General features: G+C 44.5%; 1 protein-coding gene across 3 annotated transcripts in view; it reads right to left on the reverse strand.

The window, feature by feature from the left end:
* Nucleotides 1-12,646, reverse strand: part of DIXDC1 (DIX domain containing 1) — a 463,468-nt gene that overhangs the window by 29,921 nt on the left and 420,901 nt on the right. For all 3 annotated transcript variants that reach the window (XM_085645796.1, XM_085645795.1, XM_085645797.1), the window contains one exon: nucleotides 4,446-4,603. In XM_085645796.1, coding sequence (XP_085501922.1) covers nucleotides 4,446-4,603 — 158 coding nt within the window. The remainder of the gene's footprint in view (nucleotides 1-4,445; nucleotides 4,604-12,646) is intronic.

Below are 12,646 nucleotides of genomic sequence, written 5' to 3' on the forward strand. Positions count from 1 at the left end.
CACCCCTCAACTTTACATAATTAATAACTGTATATTTAATAAAGCAGAGGTGTGCTCTTTTCTTTCTGTCCCTCAGTATCTGCTTTTCTTCCTCCCTTTCACCTCTATCTCCTTCCCTTCTCTCCATTCTTCTTTAACGTTCTGCCCTACATCCGCGTTTCCTCTTAATCGCCGCCTCCCCTCATTAAATGCTTCTTATTGTTCACCTTTCCCTTCCACTCTACTTTCACACACTGCACGCTGTCCGCTCTTCTTCCCTTGCCTTTCTCCCATTTCCACTTTTCATTCTAATCATGTTACACTCCAATCTTGCACTCTCAATCTCTACTTGCCACTGGAGGAAGTGGGTGTGGCCTCTTAACAAAATGTGAGCACCTGCACTTCATATTTTACAAATTAAGCACTGCACAGTTCGGAGGTACCTAATATGTATCCCTACATAACACCTATCCCTATGTCAAGGGGGAAATGTTTCTGAAGTGAATGGCATGCAAACCCTCCTTATATAGATGAAAAATATAAGATTAGCTATTAAGATAGCTCAGAAGGTTGGGCGCCTAGTTCCGATAACAGTTTTCAAACTGAAGGTTACAGGTTCGATTCACAGAACAGCAGACTCGTCTTTTCCTCTTTCCAGGACAGACCGAAAAATTATCATTTAGTTAGGTTAAAAATAAAACAAATTGTTTAACCGATCTAAAAGGCCACAAGTGAGGATTCAGTTGGGCTGCAACACGGAATAATTCATCAAATTATATGCATCCCGCTTCAAAAGATAGTTGTGAGGTTCCATTAACAAGGGGGGAGAGCTCTGGGCATCATTTCTGATTTTGTTTGGCTGCAGAAATATTTCCGCGCTCCAGTGCTTTATTATGCAAATGCTTTCGTGCCGCGATTGTGGTTTATGCTCTCTTGTGCCCCCGTCCCTCTCCATCTCGCCCCTCCTTGCTTTCTTCAAGGCTCTGGCCGAGCAGAATTTGACTTGGAGACAACGGTGGCTTTGTTTGCATCGTACAAAAACATTGCCACAATAGGGCGAGGGTGCCAACCGCCCCCCCCCCCCATGCAAACAGTAGCTGAGAATGCCAGCCAGGCGGCGGGACCGGGGGCTCGATTAGTGCTTTCTGTCTCAGCCATTCTGACTGGCAGAACAGCAGCCAATCAGAATGGGTCTGCCATAGCGAGTAGTCCCGATTGCCTGGAAAGCCAACAGAAATGTCTGAGTGTCTATCCCAGTTCAGATAACAGAGGCAAACAGCAGAAAAGTAAAACCAATCTAAAATGAACCCCTGTGATATTGAAACTTTGTCTCCCACTCAACCGCCCCTCACTGCACCACAAGGGTTACCTTTTATTCTCTCTGTCTTTCTCTCACTCTGTTGCACTCTCTTTACCCCAACACATCCGTTTTAGGCCCTTGGAGCATTAATAGGAAATAACGTTTGTTGAAATGTGAACACAGCAGCATCTGAATGCACCTCAGTGAACTACAAAATGATTCATAGAGAAGAAGGCCCACTAGGCCCTAGGTCTGGCTAGACTCACACCTGCTCAGCACCAGGATACTCTCCCACTCTACAAATATGCATAACATAAAATAACAGAGTCACTGTCTCACCAGCAGCCAATCAAAATGCGTTAAACATACAGACCAATTTAGGTTAACTGAAACACTGCCTATCAGATTATCGAACACTGCCAGTTGTTCCAGACATTTGACTGGCACCATTTCAATCAGTCAGAACTACTAGCTGTGTTTGATCAATTCCGATTGGCTGCTGTGCAAGCAATCAGAATGTCTGGGGCAGCCTGAGTCAGTGGCTGTTGCACAGGTAATAGGATGGTTAGGAATCCCAAAGAAGGTGTGTATTGCAGAAGAATACTTTTATTACAGGGGTGAATTTATTTAGTGGCAAGTTTTAAAGTTGAGCTGACCTCTTCCTGCACTATATGAAACTGTTTAGATGAGGGCCATAGTATTAAATGTGCCCTGTGTACGTTTATCAGTGAAACTGTACTTCTGTGCAAGTATAATGATGATTTCAATTGAACATGTGTTGTCTGTAATGGAAGTGTGCTACACCATGCATATTACACTCTACACCACTCAACTCTGCACCCCTCCACACCACTGTTCTCTACTCTGCACCACGCCATTGCGCTCTACCCCACTCTGCTCTACCCCAGTCTATTCCACTTCACTCTAGGCATCTCCACTCTATTCTACGCCAATGCACTCTATGCCACTCTAATCTACACCACTGCAGGAGGTACACTGAGGAGTTAAAGGTCTGTTGTCCACTCTCTGTAAAAGTACAAACACTCCAGTAGTACAAAAGTCCTGGTAGAAAGAACTAAACCACCGATGGAATTACCACACATTCATGTACTTCCGTAGGTTGATGAACCTGCTTAGTGTGGTATGCTCCATCACTGGTTATCACGTGGAGAGTACTACTGTTCACTGGTTGTACAATCTCCTAGCTATAGGTTCAATAGTTGTGGAGATGGTATTCCCTTATTTTGACATTTATTTTCTTCCTTTCATAAACTGTAAGACCTATAGAAAAACTGTGTATGGGTGATCTCGAATTTCCTTTTACTAATGCCTCACTACCATAAGATTAAATCCAAAAAGGTCGAGCAACGGACCCCATCTGCTCCACGGATATGTTTCAGGGCTCAAATACTGCCCCGTTAGGTCTTCGTCAGGGCTATAGGCCTTCGTATCTCAAACCAAATATTGTGAAACACACCCCGGTTCATACGGTATGTTACGCAACCGTATTCAATATGCCATTCTTTCATAAAATGGTGCAAAAGTATTGGAAACACAGCTTCTTCCTCACAGAACTGGTGAGAATGGCAGTAGCAAAGACAAGTAAACTGCAAGACCGATATCAAACTGTATATGTGTGAGCTAAACATGATTTTTACTAATATCTCACTACCACATGTTTAAATCCAAGAAGGTTGGGCAACAGACCCTGCCCAGAAGGCAGCAAGTGCAATCTCCTATTCTCCATGGAACAAATTCAGCAGGGCAGACTAGTACAAGGTTTCACCACTGACCGAAGTGAGAGATAGGTTACAGATGGTCTCGGGAGTGGGTGTTAAACTCACTGAAAGCTATATATACATAGGGGGATGAGTGAGTGAATATTGCTATTCTCACTAAGGTGAAATTCCAAGTCAGCAACCTGAACATCCTGCTGCTGTCACCTGGAAACCGCTGCTGCTTGTGTTGATCCTTTGGATTTTCACAAATTGAGAAGTAGCCATTAACTATTGCGTCATTGTTATTTGGAGCAGCCTTGTCACACCTAAGTAGCTTTGATCTAGACAAGCACACGAGTGCCAGCCTCTTCGAAAAGGTTTTGAATGCCGGCACACCAGGCAATGCGCAGTCTCAGCCTTGGTGCTGAACATGTTCAAAATGAAGGGTCAAGCACACTGAGGGCACATTTGGAGAGTGCAGACACGCTGTAAGGTTCATGGAAAGTGTTTAGGGTACACTAAGAGGATTAAGGCTTCCGCTTCAAGCCCACTCCAGTGAGGGACTCCTATTAGTCTCACTCTGTGTACTAATTGCACCCAGGAAGGGTGGTTGAGCTGGTTTTCTTCACTGATACTGCAAATGTACTACATGTTTAAAAGGTCACTTGCCTGTTGTACTGTGGGTGGAAAAACCTTGCCAGTGTAGTTCTGGCTCCTTGGAGGACCGGTCTTATTTTGCCAGGGTTTCAATACCTAGGGAGCCACTCACTGGTGTTAAATAAAAACTACGCTAAATGGAAACTATGCTATAAAAAGTTTCAAAGAAAAGAAAGGGAATAGGGAAAACGGTAAAGATCTGAAACGGTTGGACTTTAAGGCAGTCACAGACGGTGGAAAATCATGGCTTGTGGCTACACAGGTGCTTCCACTTTGCTGCTAATTTAATGTTATTACACCCATTGATGACATGCCTACCACAAGAAAATACCATTCCTGGCTCCCATGAATACATGAAGATAACCTACCTTTTCCTGTTAACTCCCTCCTCAAATGTCCCCAGGTCACTATCAGTGCCCCTAGACCAAAGGACTGACATAGGTAGACACCCCAATGGCAAATATTGGGTATGCCTTTGCAGTGACCAGTGTGTGGATACACACTGGAGATTAACACATTCAGTGTGTGGTGTGCCTTGAGCACCACAGGTAACATTTGATAAGGACACTCTTTGGATAAAAAGATTATTACTATGAGATTTATTTTAAAAAGTTGCTCCTTTTCTAATTTTTCCATAACCCTTCCCCATTATGAAATCTATTTTGCAGAAAAAAATTGACCATCGGTAAAATAATAAGAAAACAAGGACCATTGAAAGAAATGGGCACTGTGGGAAAATATTGTACGGTGGGACTAGCTTATTCACAAATAAAACTGAAAACAAGTGATACCTGCAGTTCAAAGAGCGAGTTCTTCATCTCCTGCACCTCCCCCTCCAGCTCGTCGTGTCGTTCTACATGCTGTTTTTTCCATGATGTCTCACGGGCCGGCGCTGGTGACGCAGGTGAATCGGATTTCCAATCTGGGAGGAAGATGGAGTCTGACTCATCTGGAACACCAAAACAAGACATGTTTATGGAACCACCAAAGGAGATGAAGGACTCAATATCCACACTGTCCTGGAGTCCTGGGACTGTCCAGGCCACCTGACAACCCCCCACATTGCTGTATGCCGTTAGCACCCAACCTTGCTATACACAGAGCTGTGGGCAGGGTCTGCACCCCCTCCACAATGCACAGACCATGGACTTACACAGTGGAGGCTGTGTTCAAGGCCAAGGGTCCCATCAGATTCTACATTCAACATACAATATGGGTTGGAAGTAGTGCCTCCCCAGTGGTCAGGCCATGCACCCACTCCTCCATGCCACCTAACACTTTACTTGCTCAGCCTTCAGCCCTTCACAGCAAAGGTTGACCAAAGGTTCTAGTACTCAATGATGGTCTGTGACCAACTCTTCGCAAGGGACCTACCCCGACTGCACCCATCCTTTGGGTGAATACAAGTAAAAAGACACAGACATCTTTCTAAAGAAGTTCCTTTCTGAAATGTCATACGTCTTTTTTATCTTTTGAAAGATTACCGACCAGTCGATATACACAAATCTGCACGGAAATTGACATGCCAGATTTTAGTTGACTATAGAAATTGAAATCCACCCACAAAATTAAAAGTTAAAGGGAAATGAAAAACAATGCATTTTCGATACAACGTGAGGCTAAAATATAGGTACACAGTGGCGTATACGTATGCAGATGCTATTCCCGCTGTTGACTATGAGGAGGAACCATGACTCACTGGAGGCAAAATCTCAAATTTTCAACTGGGTCAAGAATAAAGATGCCTTATCCTCCTCTCAACATTGGGAAAGCAAATCTGCATACATAGTGTACGACAACCTAGCTTTATCATGGCCATCTGCGATCAACAAAGGAATGTAACAATAGCCAGAGCACAAGAGGTAAAACCTATGCAATGACAAAACAACACGATAACTAGTCCTTGTGAGGCTAGACCCAGTTATCTTCTTCTATAAAGTGATGCTAGACTGGAATCTGCGAGGCACTGTTTTCTCAGGTCAATTGCGGATTGCCGTGATAATAACAGGATAATTGGATCTCTGTGTACATATACACAATTTGATCTACTTATATAGACACACAATTGTCCAATTAGCTGAATACGTCTTTAATCATTATAGGCATGGAGTAAGGTTTTGTTTTGCCTTGATATTATACATAATACTTTAATATTTGGCGATAATAACCAGCCCCTAAGAAAAAGAATTACAAAAAAATTACAGTGTGACTAGAAATGCCAGTCTTGGATGTTGTGTATTTGAAAGGGCGTTTATTCACTGGTGCCATAAGTTGCCGCATATTTTGTTCTTGCACGAGAGCATGAGACTGAAATTCTGGAATAGTAAAAACGATTTAAAATGTCTGATTTAGGTGGGTGCTCTACCCGAAGGGGATGGCTGGTTAGTTCCCACACCATGATGTGACTGACTGGCTCGTTACACAGCGCGGCCAGCGAGCAATGCAGGCAGCCATGCATTAATAGCCAAGGTCACGAGCGGGGGAGGCGCCAAGGTCACGTGCAGCCCGGGGTCACACTGCAGGGGGCCGTCTCTAACATTCAGGCTTACAAACTGTACTATAGGCTGGAGCAGAAAAGGCGCCGTGACCAGCCATGGAAAAGAACAGGGCAAAAGAATGGAGTTGGCGCATAGGTTGATTGCAGAATCTGTACTGTGCGTACTCTGGGTGTGATCTGTGTCAGCTACATCATTCCATGGCATGGCACTGCTGCAAGGCTACATTAAAATGCCAGAGTTTCAAACGATTATCCTCCAGCTTTAGGGAGTTCCCCGATTTAGGATCGCGTAAGGGTAGCACATAGCACCACAGGAGTGTAAGCGGACCGTATCAAAGTGCTTGGCTGAGACCAGATTAATATTTTCCTTCCTATGCAGACCACCCATGGTCTTTCGTTCTCTTGTGGTGATAAGAAGCCACAAAAATCAACTGCATGCCATGCACCTTCAGCTGAGACGTTTTAAGGCGTGGGCAAAGTGGGCTCTGGCCCAGGGACCCAGCATTTCAGGGGGAGGGGGGCTGATCGAGCTAGCTATGTTCTGCAGAGTCTTGCTTCGATTACCTTGAGTAATTCGTAACCAGATTGTTTTAAATACCGTTTTCCTTTAATTTATTTTTTAATGTGGGTGGCGTGTGGGAGTCTATTGCAGACATTTTCCAGAGAAATGTTGTGTTTATGTTTCATGCAGCATCCTTACAAATTTTTCTTTTAGATCAAAACAGGACATGCCATGTGAGAAATGAGAGGGTGGCACAGAGATTATCTGCAGTAGTGTCAGTGAGCTGCTGCTGTGCTACAATATTGAAAACACGTCACTATCCATGAATATTAGATATAAGCACATTTAGAATTTGGATGAGTGCGCATGTGCACTGTCAGTGACCTGGCCAAAGAGTGCAGCACGGAAAAGCTGAAATTGGATCATAAATTCAAAGCTGTTCTAATGAGAGGACCCCAAAATCCTTAAGATGTCCCTGACTTTCAGTAGTGGGAGATTTTCTCTGGAACTCAGTGTTGAACTGAAACCAGCAGAAGGTTTTTGGAAAATGTTGGAATATCTGCCTGGGTAAAAAACGCCTCTGAGCTGTTCTAATTGCACAAGAGCCCACTACTGGCTTCCTGATGGACTACACAAATTCTGGAACATAAGGTGAAATTATATCATGGTGGAGTCACATTCTGCCAAAAGAATCTTATTTCTGAGTAACCTCAAACTGAAATCTGTTTCTGGCGAGCAGGCTTCATCCGAATTTATTATCAAGGCTGTATGTCACATTTTCGACCAACTTAAATATCCTACTACTAGAATATCTGCAACTTTCTCTGCAACAGTATTTCCATATAATAACTTTTCTTTATAGCACCTTTCCTCTGTAAAGATAATTTTCTGTAACAACTGTTGTCTGAAACAACTTTTCTCTGTTGTGCTTTCTGGGGAAGTGTATTGACTCTGCCCTCGGAAGTTAGAGTGTTTCTGGGGAGTGGTTGTTTGGTGCCCCTGTGTCACTCTTTCTAGGACTGTGGGGGCTCTGGTTTTCCTTTTCTGCCCTTGGGTCACTGTCCTGGATGTTGTTGCTTATTCACCTGGGCTGCTTCGGCCTTCCTGTCTTTGTGCCTGGCTTTCTGGTGGCCGGCAGGGGGTTCCTTCTCCTGCCTCTGCTGGCTGGTCTATGGTTCAGTCAGCTGACTTGTCGGGTGTCTCTGCGGACATCGCTTGTGTTGGGCTGGTGGTTGCCCGCTTGTCTGGTGTGCTTTCTGGCTCCCCTGTCCTTGTGGTTGTGGCATGGTGCTTGTTCTCTTGCCAGTGTTTGGTTTGGGGCTCTGGGGCCTGTGGCTGTCTGCATCTCCCGTTGCTCTGAGGCCATCGTAGGGCTTTGAGCTGGCCCTTCGGCCGCTGGTGTTGGGACTCGCTTAGGGTGGTTCCTTTGTGTTGTCCTTTGCCCTCCAGGCTGGTTGGTCAGCTTGTTGTTTGGTTGGGGCTTTCCTACTTCTCAGTTTGGGCTGGTTGACCCAGTGTCCCATTGCCCTTGTCCCAGCTGTCGGGTCATGGGTGTGCTGTGGATGTTTACTGTTGATGTTGTTCGGCTCGTCTCCAGCAGCCTCTGGGTATGTCTTTCTCCAGAGCTGTTTGTTGACCTTGGGTTGACCCTCGGGGTTCTATTTGGTGTCGTCCTTGGTGGGTGTTGTTCGAGGTGGGGTCTTCCTGGACTTCCTGTTTAGGTACCCCTGGTCTCTTGGCCTAGGGGGTTTGCCTCACTTCGCCCTCTCTGGTTTTTAGATCCTGGTCCAGTTTGGTCCAAGGACTTGTAGAGTCCATCCCTTGGAGATGTTGTTACCTAGTTTTGGGTTTGGGCCCTGTTGTTGGCCTCTTTTCCTGCTGGTGTGTTGTGCTTCGTTGGATTCTGTCCACTGGCTCCCCCCTGTCTTTTCCAGCCCAGGTGGGGTTCTGGCTGCCTGGTCCTCCTGGCTGGTCTTGGGGCAGCTGGGCTCCTGCCACTCATCTGGCCTGCTTCCTATCTGTGGCCGTAAGGGGGGAGGGGCGGTGACTTTGTTGGGCGGTGTTCCGGTTGTTGAGACCCGGTTTCTCCTCCGTTCTTTGTGAGTGCCGCTGACTTGGCCTGTTAGCTTGTCCCAGTGCCATGGCTCCAGCTCCTTCTCCTGGTCTGAGTGCATTGACGATCGTCCTGTGTCAGCGCTGGTGGTCAGTGCTGGAGTTTTCTGACATGGGGCCCGGTCCTTTTTTGGTGGCTATAGTGTCATCTGAACTCTCTGGTGGCCATGCCCGTCAAGTTGGTGGGGGTTTGCACATTGGTCGCTGCTTCCTCCCTTCCTGGTTTTGCCTTTTTCGGGTTTTTTTTTTCTCCTCGTGCACTTTTTCCCTGGTTTTCTGTCTGGGGTTTGTGTGTGGGAGTCTGGAGTGTGGCTGTGTTGTCCATTCCTTGACTGGTCCTCTGGGTGTGTGCCTTGGACCTGGTGGCTGGCCCTTCCCGGCTTTTTTGGGCTGCTCTGCTGTGGGTCTCCCCGGTGGTGGTGGGGTTGGTCCCGTCGTTGGTCCTGTCACTCTAGTTTCCTGGTTGGAGCATGTGGCTTTTGAGTGTTCCCCCTGCTTCTGCTCAGATCTCTTCTGGGTTTTGTTAAGGGGGCTTTCAGTGTTGTTGGGCGTTCATTCAGTTGTCTGCTTTGCAGTGCTCTCTGTCGGTGCTGGTGCATTGTCTCTGGGATGGATTGAGGGGCGTTTGCAGCCTTGTGGCCCAGTGGGAGCCCTTTCAGGCTTCTCAGGCCCCATGGGGAGCTCCGTCTGTTAAGGTTCTCTTTTGTGCCTGTTGTTCCGGTGGTGTGGTTGCTTCACACCATTTCCCTTCTGGGGATTTGCCTTTGGGCTTGAGGTCATTGTTGTGTGCCTCCTTTCCAGCATTAGGTGTTGGTTGTCATTGCCTTGTCGCTTTCGTGGTGGTTTTCTGGTCTAGCTCCTTCTGCTTGACCGTTTTGTGGTTAGGGGCTCTGGGGGCCGGGGTGCCCCGATTGTCGTTTTTCTGTGGTTGGATGGCTCGTTTGTGCCTGTGGTGGCTTCTCCTTTTCTTTTGTCTCTGGGGCTGGTGTTTCTGGCTGTGGTGTTGGGTCCTTGTTCTTCCGGTGCCTTGTGTTTTTTCCCTGCTGGTCTGTCCCTGGCTGGGCTGGCAATTCTGGCCGCTCTGGGCTTTCTGCTGTCTTTGGCCTCCTCGCTGTCTTTCTGTTGAGGGCTGTCTCTGGTGCTTCATTTGGCGGGTGCTCCTCCTCCGGTGTATGTACAGGGGTGTTCCCAGTGTGGGTTAGCTGACCCCTGGGTTGTGTGGTGTCCTTCACTGTGGTTGTGTGGCAGCGCCATGGCTTGCTGTTCTGCTTTAATGAGAGGAAATCATACAAAATCTGTGATGACAATGGTTTTGTACATAAATATTTGGATTATCTTTCATTGTGGTTACAACTGATGAATCTTTGATTTGGTGATTTCCTTGATCTAATAGGACTTACTTGTCCTTTCTTCTTTCCCAATTTGTAAATGTACTGTGTTGTATGATTATTGATGAAAAATTTAAAAAAATATTTTGATTTTATTTGTCATTAAGCCCTAAAGAATTTTAAATTAATATTATATACATTTTGTGTATAATGTCTGGATATTGTTAGCTTTTTATCAAATATCTGTGCTACTTTTTATATTTTGTGATATATGTGACCATTCGTGAACTTTGAATACATTTGTGTACCTTTTTACATTGTTTCTTTGATTACATTCTTGATGTCCATTCTCATCTTGTTAATGTGAGGTCTGTGTGGATTATTGGTTGGTGAAGTGGCATAGATCCAAAGGAGGTCTGTTTTTGTGACTAAGCTGCTTTTATGTTTGCCTTGATTGTCTCCTGCTTGTTTTGGGTGCTGAGGACCTTTTTTAGGTTGGAAGCGTTGTGGGCTGTATGTTCCTTCTTGTTTTTTCCTGTTGTTCTTTTGTATTTATTTTGGATGCTGCTTTCGGTGTGGTGTCCAGGGTATTCTTTGGGAGTTCGGAAGGCCGGGTTTCTGGCTTTGGTATGCTCCATAAGTCTTGAATGGGACGAGGAACGGAGGGACCTGGGGGTAATGCACTATTACTTACTTATGTAATCTTTATTAGTCCTGGTCCCCTTGTCCTTGTTCCATTCATGGTGTCCCTCCCGTCCTCCCGTCCGGCCTTCTTGTTGGTGGCTTGTTAGTTCAGACTGAATGCTGAGTAAGTACTGGTTAAGTACTCCCAGTGGGAGGGGGGTGGGGTAGAGGGTCCTAGCATTACTTTTGTTCGGTTTTCTTTCTGGGAGATGGTTATCTCCATAAGTCATGAATGGGACGAGGACAACGGGACCAGAAGTAATGAAGATTATAGATAAGTAATAGAGCAATATTCTTCCTTTGTGTCATCTGGTGCAATTGCATACAAACGTAATGCGAGAAACTGTCAATGTGCTTTGTTTGTTTATAGTTTCTAAAGTAAGGTAGGGAATGTTGGTCGAACAGCAACTGCTCCCGGACCACACAACCAGTTTCACAGTCCCCACAAGACACATTCTGCTCGAACCAGGTGAAATTATGAGAAAACGTGTAAGTATGAGAAAATAAAATTACATGAGATAGATGAGACCCATCAATCACGATCTGTCTGAGTAACGCTTGTGTAATAATAATATTAATAATAATAATAAAAATTTTAACCATCCCGAACTGTAAGATGCATGCTACTTACTGGGCCTATTAGAATTGACGCAATCATTCATTCACCGTCGTAAGGGTGCATTTAATTATAATGGTATAATGCATAATAAGATCATAATTCTGATATTTTTTGCTGGTCTCTCTGAGTATCACTTGGTTTAAAAGACGTTTGATGACAAGTAAGTCATTGGCCAAGAACAGCCGGAAAGTGAATGGGAATTTCTCTTTGTAATTGTAGCTACAAGAGATGCTGAATTTGGCTGCTCTGGAAAAGATTCCATACACGAGCAATGACAATATTCTGCTATTTGAAGACACTCGGTAATTCCATCAAGAACTTCACAGGGATGATTAAACGGCCTATGGGTCTGTATGGTTGCGTACATTTTGACTGTGTAAGTATGTGCTCTCAATATTTAAGCATATTTGTATATTTAATAATTTATTTATTAGATTGATTGTATATTTGTTGATATATTTTCCTGTGGACTAAGGTTTGATTATATAAGTGAATGTTATTGCCTTGAAAAAATGTACATTTAAAAAAAACTCTAAAATTACCAACCAGGTACAATGGGTGCCACATCTTGAAACCCACATCTGTGTGGGGCTATAAACTCAAGCTGTCAGACGCGATCTTACAAATGCATCAACTAGACATGTATGGAATTTAATTTAAAACAATGATTTCCAGATGTAACTCTTTTTGATAATTGGAAAAATTCGTAATGTACACTTATATTTTTTACAACGTATATTTAGATAACTAATCCACTCACTCATGAGAAGACTACGAAGTGGTAGCTTTAAATTTACATTTTACAGTGGTCATTCCCAGGGGTGCGTCTAGGGAATTTACTGCAAACAAGGTATACACCTACTCAAGCGTAACTTAGTGGCTAATCACAAACAAGTGAATGCATTTCTCACTACATTTCAAATAAAAGTTAGATCGCCTAGTGTACCTGCCACAGCAAGGAAGATAAAAGTGCTCCGGTTACTTCAGCTCTCACAGATATTGTGAGGGCAGGGTAGAAACATGTAGTAACATATTTCAAGTAGAAAAAAGAAAAAATACGTCAACAGTTCGAATGACAAATGTTCAAATTTCATAACTGCATTGAATTGTGCGTACCTGATTAAGTATTTGAAATGATTCAATAAGTGTCAAAATATTGGCCAATATTAACACTGGTCTTTATAGCAAACGGCATAAGAGTGGTATAAGGTGTTATTTTTCTTATTTATAAACTTTTATATCCTCATCTG

The sequence above is a fragment of the Triturus cristatus genome, chromosome 3_1, assembly GCF_964204655.1.
Source record: "Triturus cristatus chromosome 3_1, aTriCri1.1, whole genome shotgun sequence".
Lineage (NCBI taxonomy): Eukaryota > Metazoa > Chordata > Amphibia > Caudata > Salamandridae > Triturus > Triturus cristatus.